The sequence below is a fragment of the Suillus discolor genome (assembly GCF_016758755.1).
Source record: "Suillus discolor strain FC423 chromosome Unknown F5147scaffold_1, whole genome shotgun sequence".
In the NCBI taxonomy this organism is placed as follows: Eukaryota; Fungi; Basidiomycota; class Agaricomycetes; order Boletales; family Suillaceae; genus Suillus; species Suillus discolor.
This window is the reverse complement of record NW_024541248.1, coordinates 1,077,018-1,097,897: the sequence shown is the minus strand read 5'-3', so window position 1 is coordinate 1,097,897 and position 20,880 is coordinate 1,077,018. Positions and strand designations below refer to the sequence as shown.

The window sequence follows — 20,880 nt, the reverse complement described above, 5'->3', positions numbered from 1 at the left end:
GCAATGGGGCAACTGCTGTGTGGGATCGATCCCTTATGCAGAATCAGTTACAAGGAATCTCAAATGTAATATAAGTAGTGCTAGCAAGGATACGAGACGATTCGAGATGTTAGGCGCAATGCCGGTTGTGTGTTTGAATCTGCGTCTATTAAAGTCCAACACTGGGACAGGTACTTGCAGGTATAAATGTTCAAATGCTGCAGGCATAATCGTTGAGTACAGGCGGAATTGACATAGAGTGAAACTCACCCTCTGTCCATCCAAATCGTGGTGATTAGTACTGGAAGACAACAAGTGACATGCCTTTTTTGCATCTGCCCATCCGCAGCCTCAGCAGTCACAAATATAATCACCGCAGCACATGCGCTCCATTACAATATACAACAGCATTCTGAATTATTCAAATAAACATTGGTTGAAAAGTCTTTTGATAGGCATCTGTCCAATTGAGCTGCGTCCAATAGATCCGCATCGAAAATGTCTTCAGATCGTCACCACCGCAACCATTCACCATACATATTTGGTCTTTCTCCACGAATATAGGCCTCAAACGTTCGTTTTAGCACCGTTGCCCAGTCCAAATCGCGCTTGTCATCGGTTATTTTGTCGCTCCAATCATCAGGATCTGCATGAGGGTTGGCAGCAGCGCGCGCTGCCCTTTCACCACCTGCAAATTTCTGCCCCAAGTCCGGCCAATTCCTTGCAGGGTCAAACGGTTTCCACCTTTCATAAAGATCTTAACAAAGGTAATATGAAAAAAAAATTTACTCACCAGAAGTTATGAAAGTGATACGAGAATGCTCCCCTGAAGAACCCCTCAAATCCAACAACCTGCGGCGCAGCACTCTGCACTTCTGGAGTGTCAAAGAAATCAGCAAACCTACGTGGTGGATCGTTAGTAAGTTACAATGACAACCATCTTCAGGAACATACCCGGCGAAAAAGGGGTATGCCGGCCTTTCCAATTGATAACCTTCCGTGTTTAGCCACGCTGGGTCGAATAGCGCGTCCGGAACGCGTAACAAAAGGTTCTCCAGGTGTGCCTCTTTAAGGTACTTAGAGACAGCGACAGGATGAAAATCGAAACCGTTCTTCAATGCGGTGCGGAAGAGGAAAGAACCAAGGGCAGAACCCTTGTTGAGATGGAGTACAGCAGTGTTGTAGTCTTCATGATAGGACCACCGGTAAGCAAAAGCACCTTTCCATCCCCAAAGCTCCTCCCAATCCCTCAAGAAGATGGTATCAGCATCGAGGTAGATCCCTCCATAGCGATGAGTGACGATAAAACGCGCCATGTCAGACAAAATCACAGAAAGCCTGTCATAAGTCGCTTCCGATTTCGAACCAAGGCGATGAACCATGTCACCGGTTTTAGATAAGGCAGTACTAGAATTCCCTGCAGGCTGCTCAGCAGGTACGCTCACAGTTACACCTCCTGAATTGAAGAGAGTGTCCATTTTCCTCCACTCGTCCCTCAGCTCCAGGTTGCTATCAAGCTGTTCCGTCGTGTTCCATAATCTGAATTTGATCACATTCTTGAAACGCGGATGAAGGAAAGGTGCCGCCCACGGGTTCGTTTTCAGTGCGTCGTACATATCTGTGAGCGCGGAAGGATTTGGAACGGCCGCTGCAGGGCCAGGATTAATCCACAACCAGATCTGTGGATGACAAGCGTCGAGGTCTTGCCCCGGTTCAAGATGGAGGCCAAGATTCTGGGTGAAGAGAAAGGATAATAGCGCGACATATGGTTTCTCGTTGAATGGACCTGCCCAAAACATATGGAACAGGCGAAGGTTTTCCGGGTCACAAGCAGTCGAACGGTTTGAACCCACGCTTGGTTGCTCGGGGGGTGGGAGCTCTAGTGGACGTTCCCAGTGAACGTTCCTTTTCTTCATCAATCCTGCATTGGAAATTTGGCGTCCAGTAGGGTATGGCCCAGCAGGCACTATAGGTGCAGCCTGCGTAGCGTGGGGAGGAATTTCTTCCTCTAGTCGATCCTCTTCCATAAACGCGTATTTCCATCCATCAACTGATCCTCGTCGAAGTCTTCGACCATTATCCAAACCAGCGGAGACGCGTAGAAATTCCAAGCAATCGCGGACGTACTACATAACAACGTAAACATATGGGTAAGATCTCCGCGAATGACACACCTTGCCCTCTGAAAAATTGCACTGCTCAAGAACGATATCTAAATCTGCAATGCTTCCGGATATCGGTCTGGGCGGATATGCAGCGCCGATAGACTGCTTCTGATTTTCAAGATATGTCCTACGGGGACCAACTCCCCGTGTAATAGTGGTCACTGGCCCTGGCGGGGGCGTAAAGGGTGAAATGAGTGTGTGTGCCTTTGCTGGAGGCAAGGCTGGATTCAAAATAGCGGAGGTGAAACCAATCTGCTCGGGTACTCAAAGCAAGTCAGCTCCATCTGACATAAGACCCAAAAGCACGTTGTCACTTACTCTTCCCATTGCTGGGGTAATGTCCGCTCTCGATCTCCCACTTCCAAATGTGTTGCAAGTTCTCTCTGCCGAACACGAGGGTTGAATCCCTGAACGGAGGTGTCCAGTGTGACTCTTCGGTACCCAACAACATGAGGACGATCACTGCCATAGCACAAACTACGGCAAGGAAAGCAACACATCGACAGACGAAAACTCTTCGTCGACCAACTCGGGCTAATCTGGAACGAGGCGCGGGGCTCAGGGACTGGAGACGTATTCGGCGCGTTGATCCTGTAATAGGCATGAGCCATTGCCCACCACTGGACTGGAGATCCAATTTTTCGCGAACAGCAGAGGAATAAGAAGGAAGGTGGGGATCATAGAAGGGTCGGTCGCGAGTAGTACCACGTTGAAATGCAGTGAAATAACGAGCTGCCATCCCGTTCAGGGAGTAATTTTGAGTTTTGTGGGATAGTCAAGGAAGAAATGAAGGAAGGATGAGAACCACAGGCCTCAGTACGTCAATACTTTCTACGATAGTGGAGTAAAGAAAGTGGGCCCATCAGGTCATCGCGTACAATTAAGTAACTTGCAAGGAAGATATTTTACCGTTATGAATTGGGAAAGCTGACATTCTACCACGAAGATGCGCAGCTGATGGCAGAAGACATGAATAGCTAAATCACTCACGCAAACATCCAATCGCCGTTAACCAGATTTTTCAATGTTAAGTCATAGAAACACCATAATCGTACATTGTTAGACGCATGATAACCCCCCTCAATACATGCTACAGTATCTTTACAGCAAAGTCCAGTCTCGACAAGTCAACTTCAATCATCTAGTTTGCTCCTAGGGATTGCAACTCAAAATCAGCAGGGTCAGTAGGGACTGACAAGATGCGCATGGTGTTGGTGTGGCCAAGACCTCCCTTCCAACCTTGCACAGCGATGACGGTAGTTCCCGTCTTAATGATGTTCAACGCAAGCGCGTTCTTCAAGCCGAACCGGATACGGTTGTCAACCTGGATAAAATATATCAGTTTCAACTTAGAGTCAATCAAACATGGGCGCATGCTCACATCTTTCTGCCACTGACTCTCATGAATTCCACGCGGCTCAGGGTACCAGAATGGATAACATCCACGGTGGAGATGGATTTGGCGCGCGGTCTGCTCATTCCGAGTGACTTGAAAAGGTGGCCGAGTTAGAGATATCGATAGTAGTAGAAGGACACTTACCTGTGATGATAGGTATCCTAGGGCGGTATTTGGAGATCAGACGAGCAGTGTTTCCACTTGTGGACAGTACAATAATGGCGCTCGCATTTTGCTCTGAAGCAGCAGCGACTGCGGCAATTGCCACAGTCTCTACAGTCTCGGTGGGACGAGGCTGGATGCCTCGTAGCTCGTCGTACAGAGGAGGGTAGCAAATTGCTGCCTCGGCCAGTAAACATGTCTCAGCCATCATGAGAACTTCACACGGCGTCAGTCATGTCATAATCATCATGCGAAGAACACACACCAGACTCTACGGGATAACTTCCCTTTGCAGTTTCTCCCGACAACATGACGCAATCGGCACCATCAAGGACAGCATTGGCCACGTCACTGATTTCAGCACGAGTGGGCCTGGGGTTGTACTGTGCGTGATCTGAGCAATGCTCAGGGAGAACCAGGTCGATTAACACATACCGTCATTGACTATAAGTACCGTGTATTCAGCGGACGCATTATCGCACGATGAGCTATCTACGTACCTCGAGCATCTGGGTTGCCACAATGACTGGCTTCCCAGCGATGTTGCACTTCGCAATCATCATCTTTTGTGCCAAGAAGACCTGGCTTGCGGGGATCTCGATACCGAGGTCACCACGAGCAACCATAACACCATCGGTTTCTCGCAAGATCTCGTCAAAGTTTTCAACACCCTGCTCGTTCTCGATCTTCACGATGATTTTGATGTTTGCACCATCTGGCCCTAGAACTGTACGAATGTCTTTAACATCCTGGCCGCGGCGGATAAATGACGCGAAGATCATGTCAACACCATTCTTGACACCAAAAAGCAGATCCTTTTTGTCCTTCTCAGAGAGAGCAGGAAGGTCGACTTCGGTCTTTGGAAGGTTTACACCCTTGCGAGAAGAGAGGGTGCCGTTGTTCACGGCACGTACGCGAACGTTGGAGCCCTCAATACCCAAGACGAGCAGAGAGAGAATACCTAGGCAGTTATTAAATGAATAAAATAATTCAAAGGAAATCACAGATAAACGTACCATCATCGATGTAGATGAGCTTGCCGGGAGCAGTGACCTTTGGCAAGTTTTTCTACAAAAATATGTTAGTGTGAAACGCACAAACGAGTATTTCCCGCGTACGTAGTCAAGCCATAGGACCTTGTCGTCACAAATCTCGCTGTGCTTGTCTTCTGTTGAGATGATGAATTCGTGGCCAGCCTTGATGGGCACCTAAAGAAGCAAGGTGAAACATGATGTCAATCACCTGATGGCGTCAACGATAAAGATCAGACGCATACATCTTTTCCATCTCTCATCAAACCCGTGCGGATTTCGGGGCCTTTCTGTTATCAGCCGAATATCAGCATGAATTTACGACACGAGCGCATGAGCCTCACCGTGTCCAAAGCAATCGCGACGGGTCGTCCACTGGGATCCGCTAATATCGGGTATCAGTCCAACAGTCGTATGATCGGACAATTAGAATTACCCGCAACCATCTTTCTGGTGTTATCGATGACACTCTGGTGGTAATCATATGAACCATGAGAAAAGTTCATGCGGACTGAGAGAAGGGGAGCGAGTCAGTCGTCGTAGAAATTGTATGTACGATCATCACTGACCAACGTTGACACCAGCGCGTCTCAGGGCGCCAAGTTTCTCGACGGTGTTCGTGTTCGGACCTAGAGAGGATCAACATTGTACTAAACATCGACGATCACACAAATAGCGCACCGATAGTTGCGATGATCGAGGTCTGGAAGGTTGTGGTTAGATAAAGCATGGAGGGTTAGGAAACAACTGACCTTGCGAAGGAACTTGGTGTCAGCAGTGGGTTGGGGGGCATTGGAGACGCTCAAGGTGGAGTTCCACTCGAGCTGCGATCGGATACCATCGTAGGTGAACATCGTGTTGGTTCTGGCAACGTTGGACAGGAATCGATTATCTGAGGAAGAAAGGATACTATCAGCACTCGTAGACGATATAAGTCTTTTAGTGGCGCTAGCGAGAAAAAAACCAGTGCGGATCATACGATGTTGTTTTGGCTCGGGTTCGGTGACTTACCTGATGATGGCAGGGTTAAGGGAGCAGTGTCTACCAAATGTCAACCAAATGTCCACACATCTGTGTATTTATCCATCCCCAATTGTTGATCCCTGCATTGATCTAATCGATTTCCACTTAATCGACAACCCGCACCAATCGCGTGTTGGTCGTATCTATGTCAGGCCGCCGCCTAGTGCAATTTTGACACGAACGTTCTGGGCTTGAACGTTCCAGCCTTTACGTTGGCTATATCGGACGATAGCTAGCAAGTATTGTGATTAAACTAACAAATATGGACCCATCATGAATTGACAATACGATAAAAAAAAATCTTGCCAGCATGTCTGGCTTACAGAAATCCACTCAAGAAAATGAATCGGTAGAAAGAACGGTAGGTACGGGAACTGGGAGCTTGACGACAGCGATGATCTGAAAGATAAGACAGAGCAAACGAAGAGCAACAGCAACGAGAATCGACGACAGCATATCTGAATCAATGTTACATCACTCTTAACGTCCAACCATGCAAACCTCCATCAGCCGCAGCCGCAGCCTGCGCTGCAGCGAGCCAGGTAGCGTCCGCTGATCCCCCAGGCGGTGCTAGGACACCGCCAGGTGCCATCGACCCTAGCTCCATAGCCTGGAATACGTTTTCGCAACTGATTGTTCGTCCAGAGTGATAACCAATACCATCCGAGGCGCGAATGAATAACAGGGGAAGACTCCGGCCAGCGATGGAAGGTGGAGGGTGTGATTGTGAACTACTTCCGTTGGGCCCGTCAAGCGGCGTTCCATGTTCACTGTGTTGCGATGATTGCCGATGAATGAGACCATCTGGGGTCATTACGCTCGGAGTCATCACGTCCTCTTCAAGCGCCTTGATAATTTCAGCCAATGATGGTAGCTCCACTGTCACGATGGTGTGCAAAGGGGGCTGAGTGAGATATCGTGATGCAGCATCGGCAGGGGAACTTGCAACGTCTTCACCTCCACCCACCACTACCTCACTAGATGAACCGGGCATGGCAGAACCGAAAGCGGCAATGTTAGTTAATGGTCCTGGGGGAGCAGCCTGATAGAAACGCGCTCTGAGAGGACCAAGGCCACCTAAATACACGGTCAGTGGCATTTGAGTTCGTGTCTTTGGGTCTTCATAGAAGAAATGTGACACGGTCATTTCGAGTATATTGTTCGTTGGTCGGTACACTGGCGCCGTGAATAGTGTCGGGAAGGGTGTGATGGGCATCTCGGGTATTGAGTTACTATGCTGACCAAACGCATCAAAGAATGTATACTGGAACTTGGCTATTCGAGCGTTATTAGTGCAACCCAAACAGCTCAATGAAAAGCACTCACAAATGCCCACAATTGTCCAACATAAATAGTCATCTACTTCATCGATCAAGCTTCGCACGCCATCTTTCATCTCATCTCGTATGCGAGGCGATTGGAAGATCAGGGGGTGTGTTCCACCCTGAGCTGGTGCCCCTGGGACAGATGGGGTAGAGTTCGGAGCGCCAGGTATGGGACCGGCGGCAGACAAATAATGTCTCGTACCATCCTGATTCACTCTTTGCAGAGCAATTTTCTGCATTTGACTCACAGGTCCACCATCCTCAGCAGATACGCGACCTTTGTCTACTTTGCGAATGATAAGGGGTGACGTGGCGATATTAGACAGTGTGTCAGAAAGGACGACCTCACATCCGTAAGTGACAGGTTGCGGACCGGCTGAACGTGAACGTGAGTAAACATGTATAATACTTTCCAGTCACGTGAGCACATACCATTGGTGGGCGGCGCGTCATCGGGGCGTCGCACTACGTTCACGTTAAACGCAGACCAAGTGACATTACTTGCACAGAGCTGAGAGTTGTCGATGGTCATATACTTGGTGCGTACAGTCTGTGAATTGATCCTGTTGAAAAGAGACACAGGACCTCCCGCGAGGATACAGGAAGAGATGTTACGCGTTTTTGCTGTCTTCTTCGAGGGTTTAGATATAATGGTTACAGGAGCTGAATCAAAGGTGGCCCAAACACGTCCTGGAGTACCATCAGCGCTGCTCTCGCCTGACAAAGCAGAAGGAGGAGGTTCTATTATGTCGAGGGACAGCTGGAAGCTCTTTGCCTTTGCTGTGCCTGTCACGTGCAAGAATTTGAAGCTTCCGGTCATGTTATTGTCCAAATTAGTCTTTTGGTCCAATGATCGTTCACCCTGCTCGGAGACAACTGACATGGCGAGTTGTTGAGAGCGCATTTGCCATACAGGACCTTGAATGTGCACAACAGGAGGAGGACAAAGGAAGCGTTTCTCGCTACCATAAGATTTCTGTGCAACAGCAGCATGCAAGCACATGACGGTTGTCATTTGAAGGAGAGGATGCTGGTGCTGCTGCGCCACATGTTCGCGAACAATAGGCCGACGGATTTTTGGATGCGGATCTTCAGGCTCTGTCTCGTCGAGTTTGCGCTTACCACTCTTGCCGTTTGAAGACTTGTTTGATATACATATGAGTAGTACACTATAGTGATGTACTTTGTACTTACCTGGCCTGTTACGGATGGAAGATGAGGGGAAGAATGATGTGGCTGAGGTGAAGGTTGGACAGGGGGGATACCCCATTGATGTAATGAATCTGGAGCTGCTGAATCTTTTCGGTTCGCGGCAAGTAGAGATTGAAGAGACGCGTTCGGATCGGGATTGTTAGAGAGAATAGAAGGAGGAGCGGAAGTTACTGGAGGTTGTGAATTAGAGATGACATTGCTGCTTGATGATGATTGAATATGATTTGTATGCTGAAACTGTTCACCAATTTTATTGGCAAGTATATGAGGAGAAGAAGTAGGGTTTACAAGTAAATCCAAAGTAGATTGTACGGGTGATGTTGGTGATGAAGTGCTTGAAGTTTTATTCAGCTGCTGTTGAAGAGCAGCTTCGGGCATTTGGATGTGTGAAGAAGAGTAAGGATGGAAAGTCCTCATAACAGTTTCCCGCCCGATGTTGGTAGCCAGCTGTGGGAATCGAGGAAGAGAGGTGGGAAAATAGAGAAGAACGATTTCAACTAAGACGTGAGAAAAAACAATTACAAACACGTGTAATCGTGAGACTTTTATATAAATAATAATAATAACATTAATAAATCTAAACTATACTAGACATCGCATGTAATGCCCATCGTATAGGCCACCAAGTAGATCCCTGTTTGAGGCATAAATCATCCAGCTGTGTAAAATCTTTGACATATCAACTTCATGCACAGCTCATGCGCTCATGTTAGATCGGACTTACTAAGTACTGATAACACGCCCATTTTATCCTCTCCTTTGATTGTCTCCTCTATCTCGTCTTCAGCTACGACGGGTACCGAGCACTCCGATTGTACTTCATCCTCAGCAGGTTCAAATGTTTGCTCTTGTCGTAACCATTCCCAATGTTCCCCCTCGTATGAGACGGGAAAAAACCCCGTAAGACTGAATGGGTCCTCTCTATCACGCGGGGATGCAAGCGGTGAGGCCGCCGTCGCCACGAAGGCGTGGTGGGATGATGCGGCTAACGATGTTTGATCTAAGCGGGGAATGAAGCCATCTACGGTAGACTTTGCCCTGGCTAGACCAGGTCGAACTTGATATTCGAAAGCCTGAGGTGCGGTATTCGAACGACGGATGGCCATGGTGGGCCTCTTCTATGGGTGATGTGATGTCGAGCATGGAAGTCAAAACTTGGATATTACAAACTCCGCGACTGTGCATAAGAGGGGCAGGTACACCCCAGAATTGATTGGATGAAGCTATCTACAAAACATACGCAGATCTGAATCGTCGTGCGATATGTATTACGATGGTCCTACATATGCATAATGCAAGAAGCAAAAGGGTAATTGATGGTAAGAAAAACAATATTAATGTTGTCGAAGGTGCAAGAGACACGCAAATACCCTAATGGGACGACGGGCGTAAAAATATGTCCATGAAGCCGAACGTCCAACGTGTCTTAGAAAATGAGTGACGTGATCGTAACACCTGACGTCTGACATGATCTCAGGCCCAGTCCCTCAACTTGGAGGGTCCCGAGGGACCCCAGCGGAACGACGTCTGTCCATAGGGCGACTTTGTCCAGGGAATGGAACCGTGGCGTTAGCCTCAGTCTTCATCCCACGAGAGTCTCGCTTCGCGCCAGCAGCGCGTTCGGGGCGAACTCCAAGCTCCACATCCTGCTGGTGCCGCTGCCAATCCTCCACCCTCAGTACCGATTGGCGTTTCGACGACGATGGGTTGTTGACACCGTTAATCGCAGCAAGCTTGTCAGCGCGTATTCCCTTGGGTCGACGTTCTAGGTTCTTGTCATCCTCGGGCCCTGTCTTGTCCTCTGACCTGCGCCGCAACTTCTCCTTCTCTTCTCGTGCAATTCCTGCGGCCTTCTCAGCCTGCCGTCTGTTGACCGCTTCCCGCTCCGCTGTCTTCGAGCGTTCCCAACGATCCTTCGCAGCCTGAAGCTCCGCATTTTGTTTCTCAGCCTCCGTGATGGGAGCTTGCAGACCCCGCATCTTCTCCCGATGCCGTTCCTCCATTTCCTCAAACGTCGCAACACGCTGAGGTTCTGGCTTCTTGGCAACTGGCGCTGCAATGTTTGCGCTTTGTCCGCGAGGAATGATCATGGGAATATTGCTGGAGGGCTCAGCAACCGCAGCCTTCAATGGTCGAGTGGGGGGGAGCACGATCGGTATGTTGCTTCGCTCGGGCTCAGGTAACAATGACGTGCTCCTGGAGAGGATGGCAGGAGGATAACGTGCAGCAGCTGCAGGAGGATGCGAGGGTGCTAACACAGCTGGAATCGTGCTGTTGAAATATGATTTGGGCTTCCTCTGGGCTGATACAAGCGTCGCAATGGGCGCATCCTCGTCCGACGTATCTTTCGCGCTTGTATCAGGGCCAATACTAGGGTCCAGTAATATCTCCCGTTGTTTCCTTTGGGAGAGGGCTTCAGTGACAGCTGGTGGGATAGGTAGGCGTTGTTGTGCAGACAATGATCCTGTCGTGGACACACGGCTCGTTGGGATGGGTGCAGTTACCCCAGCCGGTGGTTGTAGGAGCTTACGGTCACGAACGTACGAGTCCCAGTCATCATCGCGCAGAGGAACACTTGTAGGACGGCCAATAGATGCACCAAGCGGAGGCGTATCTATAAGCTTGGAAAGTTCCATGGACTGTGCACGGCCGCGTGGATCTGGTTGTCTGGGTGGGCGAGTGTGTGGACGGGGAGCAATAGCATTGTCAAGGTCATAGCTGAGGGTGCGACGAGAGGTCAGAGAGATACGATGAGAGCGGGAGTCGTCCGAGTCAAGGCCAGGGGTCTCCGATCTGAGTGCATCGATTGAGCGTCTGATGGTTTGAATTTCGGCAAGAAGCTCCTCCTTGCGTGCGAGATCTTCCAACTCCGATGAGATAGCTTTCTTCACATCGCTATGTTTCGTGTCACTACTGTCAGGATCGTTATCCGTGATGAACCCAGAAGGAACATCATGTTGGATTCCAAGGCCAAGATCAAGAACAGGCAAGGCACCGGGCGCTTGAGACTCGCGTGCGACCCGCTTAATATCTTCATCAGGCGCGGGAGCAGCCATGAATTCAGACACCCCCGACGTGTAGCGACCACGCCCGCCAACCAACGTGAACACGGAAGCCCGCCCATCTTGAGAACTCCGAGTGGGAAAGTCTTTCATGAGAGGAGTCCCAGAGTAGCCACTGGCAGTCCGGCCATGCATTCCAAGTGATGGGTGATCGCGCTCCCATTCCTCCTGCTCCGTTGATAGCTCACGGAATTTACCGGCAGCATTGATTTCGGCCTCTTCATCCCGCTTCTTTTCTTCCTCAGCTATTTCCTTCAGTTTGCGCTGCAGGATGCGGAGGATGCGGAGCTGAACGGCTCCACCCATAAGAGCGATCGCTCCGATGAGTCCAAGTTCGATTTCCATCGTTTGGGTTACCGGGAACGCAATGCCATTACTGACATACTTCGGGAACAGGGAGGTGAAACCTAGATTCCAGACGTAGAACTACCATCTTGTGTGAGCTATTATGAACTGACTATAGGAAGTGACACGAACCTCTTTCAAGCCAGCTGTAGTGTAGCAATCCACACCGAGTATAAATGCGGACGAGCCAACAAAGGCCGTCGCAACCAGAAGCATATGCCAATGTAACTTGGGTATTGTGCAGAGAACAAATGCAACTACGGTGCATGCTGAGTGACAAGTTAGCAGGGGGCAAGGTGGACTACGGAGGAAACAGTTACCTATATACAGAATCCATCTCATGCCAACAGGGGTAATAAGACCGCCATTTTTAAAGCATTGTATCCATAATCCGAAAGCAAAACCACCCCATGCGCCAATAAAGTATTTAGTGGCCTTCCAAAAGAAGATCGTGAACGCGCCGCCCATGATACCAGCAACGGCGGAGGCTAATACGAACATGCCCTGGAGTGTGTTGCTCGGTGGGTTGATCGCGGGAAGAATGCCGAACTTGACGATAAGGACGAAACAGACCAATGAAAGGGTATAGAAACCAATGAGGAAGAAGGATGTCCTACATAGTGAGTGAGAAAATGGTAGATCCACAAAAGAGAGAAATTACCATCTATTCTTGTGGCCCCAAAACGCACTTGGTAGTCCAGTTATGATGAGGATCGCTCCCAATACACCGAAAGCCGGAGTGATCCTAGTAGCTAGGACGATGGGAGTTGGGGTGGATGAGGCTGAGGCCGAGGATGTTGGTGTGGATGAATTTGCATGAACAGTGGATGTCGCATTGTACACTGTGGGTAATACAGTAGTGATGGTGGTTGCAATGTTCCCTGAGTGACTGACGGATGTCAACGTGTATGAGCTAGTCGTCAAGAACGTTGTAACATTTGCAGAGACAGTAGGTGAAGGTGTACCGCTGCTCGCAGTGGTCTGGTTTGTAGACTGAGCCGAAACCTGAAAAAAGAGGGATGAGCAAAGTAGAAGACATAACATAAGGCATAAGCCAGGTGGTGCTCTCGCCATGGTCGAGCACGAAGAACAATGAGAGTGGTTTAACCGAACTACAACCTGGGGGGGTATACGTTAACCTCTACGTGGAGGGAGAGAACTAGGCCAGGCTAGTGGCCTCGGCGCTAGCAAGTCAGCCACCAGGCTATTCATGGATTCATTCACACTAAGGTTACATCATGCCACTCAGTGGTCCTATTTGGACCTATGATTGGTTTGATCCGCGTGCAAGGCAGCAACCAACCAACAATACCGCCGTTAATAATCCCGTCACAACTTTCGTTCAATCACCCACACACAGGCGCCACATCAAAACTCATGTTCACCATTACTCCCCGAATACCACGGTTGGGTTTCCCTAGGGATATATAATCTACCGACGGGCACGGTCACGATGGGACAAATGCAAAATATTTCTGCCTGCTGCTTCTGTCAGTCAAAATGCTCCAGCTTGGTTGCACTAATACCAAGCTTCTTCAGCATAATATCCATCTTCTTCGAATCATCCCTGACACAAACTTTACCTTTCTTCCCCTCACTCTCCCGGCGTCCTTCCACAATAGTGATTACTTTCCCTCGGCGGCCAAATCGGCCAACTCTTCCTGCGACATGCTGGTAAACGTCTCCCGCGCGTTCTTGCGGAAGTCCCAGGAGAAAAACGTGGGTTAGCGCAGGAAAATCGATCCCTCGGGTCGTTGCGAGCGTCGATACAAGTAATGTGGGATTCTCATCGGGAATATCCCTGTCCTTAGACAGAAGGTGTGCTCGACCGGCTTCATTGTCCACGAGATCAAGACTGTGGGCATTCACTCCCAGTTGATTCAGCTCAAAAATAACTCGTCGAACGGATGTAGTTGCAGGTAAGACGAGAAGCGCGATATTTGGTACGTCAAGAGCGAATGCGGATGCGACGGCTTCAAGCATCCCTGGAGTAAAAACAGGAGGAGCTTGTAGCATATCTAATCGCAAATCAAATTGTCGATAACCGAATAAAAATATAAAAACATAATATCCTCACCTATGTCAGTTTCATCATCGAGCAGTGCTTCATCATCTTCATCAAAAATCAACTCTTCTTCTTTGTCCTGTTCCTCAGCAGAACTCACATACTCGGAAGAGTCCAAGGGCGTGGGAGCTCGAGCTTTGCGAGCACCAGCTATATTTTTCACACAGCCATCCTGCGACATGACAAGAACATGATGTGTGATCGTGCGATTAAGACCGTGAGCTGGACGTGAGGCCGACGAAGCTTTGATAAGCTTGAGCACTTTTCCCCTTCTAAACCACCCGTAAGCACCAAAGAAAGCCGTCCTCAACCTATTTCGCATTGTTGCACTGAGCATGATTAGTTGCGGCCGATCAATTGGGGCCAACTTCATCTCTAGAAGACGCTTCCGCAAAAAGTGTGAGGCGTTCGTTTTAGTGCTTGTATAAAGGACATCCAGCAAAGTCTTCAGAACTTCAGGATGCTTCTGACTTAGCCGCGCTGCTTTTTCCGTGGTATACTTGCTTTTCTGGGGCACCATTTGCAGAAGCCAGTCCACCTCATCGACGACGACAGTCGATAACGTGGATAACTGGAGCACTTCTGGCTCCTTGCGAAGCACGTCCATAAGCGCAGTTGGTGTGGCAATGAGTATATGCGGAGGATAATCCCGGAGCACGGATATTCCAGGTGACGATGGGTTCACAATCGCTTCCAGGATCCGAGGAGATGAGCTTGTGAGGTTTTTGGGTGGTGAGCCGCGGACTAGCACCTGTGCAATCGAAGCGAGCGAATATGGACCAGGTTCACCCGCAGACGTCAGCATGTGGTGTAGCCAGTGCAAAAATTGGTATGCAAGGTCACGGTGGGGAACGATCAGGAGAGTTGTAATTCCTTTTGTTGCTTGAGCCTTTCCTTTTTCCGTTTCGTATCTAGATATCCTTGGTTTGCTCAGGAGTCCAAGTAGCAATCCAAATGACCTTGAAGGACGTTAGTTTGAGTCAACATTCAGCGACAAGTACGCACTTTCCAGTACCCGTGAAGTCCTGCAAGAGAATATCTTGCTTACCCACCACAGCAGGTATCATCTTGCGCTGCATTGTCGTGGGTTGCTGAACATCGGGGAATGCAACACGGAGGGCCGCTGCAATCGGTGTCCCCACTCCAAGGGACTCGAAAGTCACACCCAGTGGAGCTTGTCCCGTGCTGTTCTTGTGCAGTGGCTCTTTTGTATGTGTCTCCAAGCTACGGCTCATATAGCGAAGTAGTCCATGTTTCCTGCAGACTGACTGACGCGCCCAGCTGCGATATAACAGCGCGACTGCTGGAGGTGAAGGAAAACTCATGCGGACACGTGACATCACCAGAGTGGTATATATAACGCATCATATTGTGGTTGGAAGTACAGTAATGACCAGTAAGATACATGAATGGTGTCAACGAAGTGAAGTCGTAATTGTGGGCCAGTACGTAGTGTATCGTGAGGATTGAAAGGCACAACTGCTGGTGGTAAATGAAAGAACATGCCAGAGAAGTAACGTTGCCGCATGCGACACTGGCATACTGTCTCGCAATTAAACAGCACTTCAATTATCAACCGTAGCAGTAACAGGAGACGTGGGTGAAGAAGAGGAGGGCGGGAGCTGCTCCCTCGTATCTTCTTTGTGCGCCTTCACGTGGTCACCTTCAATCCTCGCGAGTTCCTATTCATCGCCCTCACCGATGGGCTGGTATGTGCTCCTGTCGTTACGATAGAGTAGCCGGCTAACCCATCCACGTTCTGTGACTCGGGAGCCAGAACGTACCGAAGGGCTGCGGGCATTAGACATCAGAGATGCCCGCTCGGATTCATAATCCAGCCTCTCCTCTGCAAAGATACATTCAATACCGTTCGACTGGAAGAATCGGAAAACTGTACCTTCACCGAACACGGCATCCATTTCTTCGAGAGGAACACCTTTAGTCTCGGGATATACTACGTGTAATCAGTGAGCATGGAAAACGGCATGCAAGAGCATCTACCTACAGAAATAAACGAGAATGAAACTGCATGCGCAATAGAACCCATGCATAGGGTATAATCTCCATGTAATGGCTTCTTGGAGGTATGGAGTTGTCTCTCCGACGATGAAATTGAATGCCCTGGTCGTGTCAGTTGGTTGACATGTGAGAGGTGCTTCGAGCTCACCAATTGGTTGCAGTTGATATCGATACACCTTTGGAGCGGAATGTGAGGGGCATGATCTGAAGCAAATTCAGCATCTTATTAGCCTATTGCTGAAAGGATATCACCTCGGGAGGATAGAGCCATGGAATGGGACCCCAACTAAGATAACGATATCATATCGAAGGCTCGAAAAATGTGCCGAGAAAGCTTACCTATAGCCAAATGCAGCATTGTAGACGATAACACAAATTACCACAGCATTGGGTGTAGCTGGTATGTCAACATACATCCACCAGCCAGTCAAGCCCAAGGCAATGCCCATCTACGTATCGGTGAGCACCCTGAAGGCCGTTCATCAGAAAAGGAACCAACGATAACGGCACCAGAAAGTAGAATAACGCGACGACCCCAACGGTCTACGAGGTACCAGCTATAGGAGCGTTTAGCTTTCCTAACGAGACCGTTGGTAGGATGCCACTCACGGGGGTAAGGTGCTCAAGGTGTAAATGATCGCATTGATACCCGTCATTAACACAGCATCACGGCCAAGCCACCCGGCCTCTGCGTTTCAATGAGATTTTCGCCAGAAAAAAATATTCGTCCACCCGTACCTTCAAAAACAGATGCTAAACAACACGCACTTTGATCAGTCAAAGATCACTTTAGTGTGAGATAAAATGCGTACGAGCGTAGTATCCAATCACTGGATGTCGTTTCGACTCATTAGTTTCATGAAAGCCGCACAAAGGCAGACACATTACCGTTGATTCCATTCTGGGAAAAATATGTTCATGACGGCATGATATGGGTAAAACGGCAGAAGCTTACCAGTTGAGCAAATGCTTGGGAAGACATGGCAAGCAACACGCGTCGTTTATACTTCTTCCACATCACAGCGTACGAGCGTCCTTCCCCAAGTTCACGCTGTGAGCGTTGAATTGTAAAAATGATGATAGCTGCATCGACAATTAGCGTACCTCATAAATGACTTTGTCCTTGATTTCTTGGAATTCCGCTTGAGCGAGGATGTTATCAGGATCTCCTCCATGCAGATCCACGATAATACTCATTCCGGCAACATCTCGGTCAGTATCAATCAACCATCTGGATAGTTTCAGTGCATACTACCGTAACAATGAGAGATAGCATACCGAGGGCTCTCAGGAATAACCAGGCTTCCCGCAGCGAGGATGCTTCCGATGACGCATTGCAGGAAAAGGGGAATGCGCCAAGAAAGATCTGATTCGATGAATGAAGAAAAATAATCCACCCACTTTTGGGAATGTTAGCTTGCCTTCATAACTGCAGCAGACAAAGACGACTCACAACAGAGGTTGCATAGCCGAAAACATTGCAGGTGAATTCCATGCACGCAAGCGCGCCTCTCTGCAAACCAAATTAGTAGCATAAATGTGTAAAGTTTAAGACTTACATGATCAGGTGGAGAAATTTCGCTTTGATATATAGGAACGATCGTCCTGAAAAGTGCGCTGAGCACTTGCACAAAAATTAAACCTTGAGGACCTACGACAAGAGCCCAACTCCACAGCCGCTTACCACTCGACCAACGATCATGATGTAGTAACCTGTGGTAAATGTCTGAATAGCGCCACCAATGGTGAAAACGATAGCTCCAGTGAAGAGGGTCCCCTTCCGGCCAATTATGTCGCCGACACGACCAGCAGCAATCGACGTGGCTGTGAATGTCATTATACAGCGCAAAACCGGTCATTAAAAACATACCAAGTGCCCCAAGCTCGAGAACTGCGACCATGGTACCAATTTCAATGGGACCGGGATTGTTGAAAAACTGTTTGAAATAGGGACCGGTGATGATACCTGACATGACGCTGCCGCATGGACTCAGTAGCTAGTAATCCAGCGAGAGATGTGTATAACGAACCCCTGGTCATATCCGAACTAGAAATTAGCACCAGTGATTAGTTTTTTATGCCTCGTTCCTCGTGACGTAGCGTACCAGGAAAACACCCAAACTAGCGAATACAGAAATAGCGTAAAGGAGAGGTTGCCCGACTAATTTGCGTCGAGAGGGCAGAGGAGCAACATCCACCATAATGCATGGACTGGTGATGGTAGGAAACAGCTGATAACAAGAAGTAGGGAGGGAAAGCAGAGAAAGCGTCAATACCTAAAAGCGGAGTGTCGTACGTACAGCGCCACTCTGAATCAAGTGACTCCACTGGTAGTGGCAACACCATCAACTTAGAACTACTTCATTTGGAGACCATTGCGTCAAGACACCGCAAAGGCAGACTACTAAAGCATGCCACGCTCGGACCATTCTTCAGACTCCTCATCAAATGTATCATATGATTCTGATGAAGACTACCGTTTGGCCCAGAAAGAGTGGAACGAGAGTTTAGAAGAGCTTCAGCAACTTGCACTCGTCTTACTACTGCCATGGGTGGGCAAGTACTTTGGCAGGAGGTGTAGTTATTGGCGTATGTGTAAACGCATCAAGCCTGTCTACACTTACGAATAATGTGTCTTGCAGTGTATGATCGTTACACTCGTGTTGGTCTCGGCAAGTCATTTTTCATGGGCGAGAAGCCTTTGGCTTGGACATTCTTCTCGCGATGAATGATGCGTATTATATTGTAGGTATGTCTACGTCAGGCATAAAACTTTGGTCCTAACTTCATCCTCCAAGCTGTCCGACGTTGGATTCTACCAACCAGGCTCTCCAATGCCCCAACTGGTTTGATATACCTCAGGAGGTCATCTACCATCTCATCTGCAACTGCCCACTCCTCCCTCGAAATCAGCCCATGTAGTAGAATATACCATGTATCATAATTCGTCGGGACTCTCCGGCTTGCCATTTCCCTGTAGTAGCCCAATGCCCCTTGCAATCCTTCTGGTTCTGGGTTCTCCAAACATGCTTTGATCAGTATGTGGTAGGTCACCCGATTAAACCGGATGTTTCGCTCCTTCATCCTTTTAAGGATGTATCTCCTGCATTCCTCGGCCAGGGCGGTGTTGGGCCATACCTGGCGGTGCAAGGATGCAAGCACGCCTGTGTATGTCACGTCATTGGGTTGGGCATCCGGATTCGTTTCCATCCTCTGAAGTAGCTCCATTGCTGTTCTAAGACCTTCCTCCCATGGCTCGCGAAGCTGTTGGTCTATGATCGCGCTGAAGACGGCGACGTTGGGCACCACATTTTGCTTCTTCATCAGATTCAAAATAATGTCGATAGCGTCAGTACGCCCAACCTTGAGAAGAGCTGAAAGTACAGAGGAGAACGTGAACGCATCGCCGGTCAGCCCATCTTCTCGGAGACGCTCGAGCAACACCGACACCGCACGGAATTCGCCTCTGCGGCCATGGTGACGCAGGAAAGTATTGTAGGAAACGATGTCTGGCTTTGGGCCATTCTGCCGCAAATTCTGCAGCAACGCATCGGCGTCACCCGGTCGTCTATTATTGAGAAGACCGTGCAGCACTGTATTGTATACAGGCAATGCGTCCGCAGTGTTCGGCAACGAACCGTTAGCAAGTTCCCGCTTAAATATTGCAAATTTCTCAGTAGCGTCATCTGGTCTCCAAGCGTTAAATAATGTCGAGATGACAGCGCGATATGTCAAAATTCCCGGTCGAATCCCTTGGGAAACCATGTTATCCCAACTGGTGGAAGCGGCATCAGCTTCTCCCATGCTATCAAACCCATCCAAGAGCGCTGTCCAGGTGATAACACCAGGCTGGATGCCACATTTAAGCATGTCATTCCAGAGATTCTCCGCCAGGTCCCGACGGTGGCACCGCAAAAACCCTGTCAAGAATGCTGCCCAGACGATCTCTTGGACTACCACAGGTCTTTGGTTGGATTTCTGGGAATCACGGGCGGCGAGATATGGCTCTGGACCATTCAAACCGTCGATGATTGCCCGGTATAAGTTCTGGATCTGTGAAAGATCCTGATCCCTTGAGAGATTTGTGATATGAGTGCTGAGTGAGTGGTGGCGAGAGATGAGTCTTGCGATGTCAACGCGGCGAACGTAACTTTGAACTTTTGTCCGGAACGAGATGTTATCAAACGATGCCGTGAACTCTTTCTGAGCGGACTGATTTATGCGTACAGGATTGTCGAGCATTATCTTCAGCGCGCCCTCGAATGAATCTTCGAGTGCATGTGCGGCTATTGCTGCGAGGACGAGTGACAAATTGGGTTGGTGGGATAGCTGGTCGCCTAGAAAATCGAGAGCTAGCCCATTCTTATCCTCGACATCTTCCTGCGTTGGGGATGGTAGGGGCTCAGACACGGCCTGGTTGCTGGAGTGAACCAGAAAACGTCTGTACAGGTGAAGGGCTGCCTGCGAGTCACCTCTCTTTATATGTGCGATCATACAAGTCGTGAGGGCATTGACTGCACCCTCAAAGGCGGCAGCAATGGCTATGCCCTCGATGACCTTCCTCTCGTCTGCGTCCCAAGACTCAGAGTTGCCCGTGAAGCACAGCTGAGCAGCGCGCTCAGAAAACCCACGCAACTCTGGACCGAGGAGTCGCAGTAGCTTTCTATCTTCCAACTGCGACCATAGCTCTCCTACTCGCGCGATGTCACCAGCCTTCAGAGCGAGACGAAGCTCGACAACCTTTTCGTCAAAGAAGTTAATATCTGGGTCGGAGACAGCAGCAGCGCCTGACTGGCTCAGTAAGCTGATACGTTGTTTGATGTTCTGACAAAGAATTGCCGGGCTTTGTGTACATACGGAGACTGGAAATTCTGCAAGTCTCTCCGTATCGTGTCTTTTGGATAGTTTTGTCACCGAAGGTCGCACCTTGGAGCTACCGAGACGGTGTCCGAACGCAGTCGGCGCAAGGAAATCAAGCACGCCAGTAGTCTGCCTTGCTTTTGTGGTGGCATGACGCAGCATCTGCAAGCTGACGATGAAAGAAGATGGAGACCTTCAATTTGTGATTTATCTTATTTACGTTTATTAGATTCGGA

At 49.1% G+C, this 20,880-nt stretch overlaps 9 protein-coding genes across 9 annotated transcripts; 1 reads left to right on the top strand and 8 right to left on the bottom strand.

Moving 5' to 3' along the window:
* Positions 1-4: 4 nt before the first annotated feature.
* F5147DRAFT_663254 (uncharacterized protein) lies at positions 5-3,128 on the bottom strand. Its single transcript, XM_041434864.1, has 6 exons — positions 2,463-3,128; positions 2,154-2,407; positions 934-2,105; positions 773-880; positions 250-723; positions 5-197 (listed from the first exon to the last, which is right to left on the bottom strand). The coding sequence occupies exons 1-5, from the start codon at positions 2,881-2,883 to the stop codon at positions 492-494; spliced, it is 2,187 nt and encodes a 728-aa protein (XP_041300145.1). The 5' UTR covers positions 2,884-3,128; the 3' UTR covers positions 5-197; positions 250-491.
* An 18-nt stretch (positions 3,129-3,146) lies between these two features.
* F5147DRAFT_663249 (pyruvate kinase) lies at positions 3,147-5,868 on the bottom strand. The gene is made up of 15 exons (XM_041434863.1): positions 5,745-5,868; positions 5,486-5,625; positions 5,415-5,436; positions 5,303-5,362; positions 5,170-5,244; positions 5,078-5,118; positions 4,979-5,023; positions 4,821-4,910; positions 4,719-4,770; positions 4,203-4,663; positions 4,138-4,146; positions 3,968-4,085; positions 3,685-3,918; positions 3,526-3,632; positions 3,147-3,468 (listed from the first exon to the last, which is right to left on the bottom strand). The coding sequence occupies exons 2-15, from the start codon at positions 5,585-5,587 to the stop codon at positions 3,286-3,288; spliced, it is 1,599 nt and encodes a 532-aa protein (XP_041300144.1). The 5' UTR covers positions 5,588-5,625; positions 5,745-5,868; the 3' UTR covers positions 3,147-3,285.
* Positions 5,869-5,953: 85 nt separating this feature from the next.
* F5147DRAFT_601041 (uncharacterized protein) lies at positions 5,954-8,764 on the bottom strand. Its single transcript, XM_041432227.1, has 4 exons — positions 8,276-8,764; positions 7,514-8,222; positions 7,083-7,457; positions 5,954-7,031 (listed from the first exon to the last, which is right to left on the bottom strand). The coding sequence occupies exons 1-4, from the start codon at positions 8,708-8,710 to the stop codon at positions 6,226-6,228; spliced, it is 2,325 nt and encodes a 774-aa protein (XP_041300143.1). The 5' UTR covers positions 8,711-8,764; the 3' UTR covers positions 5,954-6,225.
* A 34-nt stretch (positions 8,765-8,798) lies between these two features.
* Positions 8,799-9,434, bottom strand: F5147DRAFT_663246 (uncharacterized protein). The gene has a single exon (XM_041434862.1). The coding sequence runs from the start codon at positions 9,397-9,399 to the stop codon at positions 8,998-9,000; it is 402 nt and encodes a 133-aa protein (XP_041300142.1). The 5' UTR covers positions 9,400-9,434; the 3' UTR covers positions 8,799-8,997.
* A 37-nt stretch (positions 9,435-9,471) lies between these two features.
* Positions 9,472-12,921, bottom strand: F5147DRAFT_663243 (uncharacterized protein). The gene is made up of 4 exons (XM_041434861.1): positions 12,362-12,921; positions 12,021-12,313; positions 11,833-11,969; positions 9,472-11,781 (listed from the first exon to the last, which is right to left on the bottom strand). The coding sequence occupies exons 1-4, from the start codon at positions 12,772-12,774 to the stop codon at positions 9,781-9,783; spliced, it is 2,844 nt and encodes a 947-aa protein (XP_041300141.1). The 5' UTR covers positions 12,775-12,921; the 3' UTR covers positions 9,472-9,780.
* Positions 12,922-13,059: 138 nt separating this feature from the next.
* Positions 13,060-15,090, bottom strand: F5147DRAFT_8725 (P-loop containing nucleoside triphosphate hydrolase protein; the record flags this gene model as incomplete). Its single annotated transcript, XM_041444441.1, has 3 exons — positions 13,060-13,718; positions 13,778-14,724; positions 14,771-15,090. The coding sequence occupies 3 exons, from the start codon at positions 15,088-15,090 to the stop codon at positions 13,192-13,194; spliced, it is 1,794 nt and encodes a 597-aa protein (XP_041300140.1). The 3' UTR covers positions 13,060-13,191.
* A 26-nt stretch (positions 15,091-15,116) lies between these two features.
* F5147DRAFT_663235 (general substrate transporter) lies at positions 15,117-18,053 on the bottom strand. Its single transcript, XM_041434860.1, has 20 exons — positions 17,890-18,053; positions 17,815-17,831; positions 17,655-17,761; positions 17,440-17,608; positions 17,344-17,389; positions 17,238-17,297; positions 17,063-17,184; positions 16,889-17,015; positions 16,740-16,835; positions 16,673-16,685; positions 16,597-16,614; positions 16,523-16,537; positions 16,394-16,472; positions 16,284-16,341; positions 16,124-16,233; positions 16,037-16,070; positions 15,933-15,988; positions 15,771-15,886; positions 15,663-15,719; positions 15,117-15,611 (listed from the first exon to the last, which is right to left on the bottom strand). Exons 1-20 carry the CDS (start codon positions 17,983-17,985, stop codon positions 15,448-15,450), a joined length of 1,560 nt encoding a protein of 519 aa, XP_041300139.1. The 5' UTR covers positions 17,986-18,053; the 3' UTR covers positions 15,117-15,447.
* F5147DRAFT_663230 (uncharacterized protein) lies at positions 18,054-18,461 on the top strand. The gene has a single exon (XM_041434859.1). The coding sequence runs from the start codon at positions 18,196-18,198 to the stop codon at positions 18,412-18,414; it is 219 nt and encodes a 72-aa protein (XP_041300138.1). The 5' UTR covers positions 18,054-18,195; the 3' UTR covers positions 18,415-18,461.
* On the bottom strand, positions 18,054-20,835 carry F5147DRAFT_663229 (uncharacterized protein). The gene is made up of 3 exons (XM_041434858.1): positions 18,583-20,835; positions 18,427-18,529; positions 18,054-18,373 (listed from the first exon to the last, which is right to left on the bottom strand). Exons 1-2 carry the CDS (start codon positions 20,804-20,806, stop codon positions 18,462-18,464), a joined length of 2,292 nt encoding a protein of 763 aa, XP_041300137.1. The 5' UTR covers positions 20,807-20,835; the 3' UTR covers positions 18,054-18,373; positions 18,427-18,461.
* Positions 20,836-20,880: the final 45 nt, after the last annotated feature.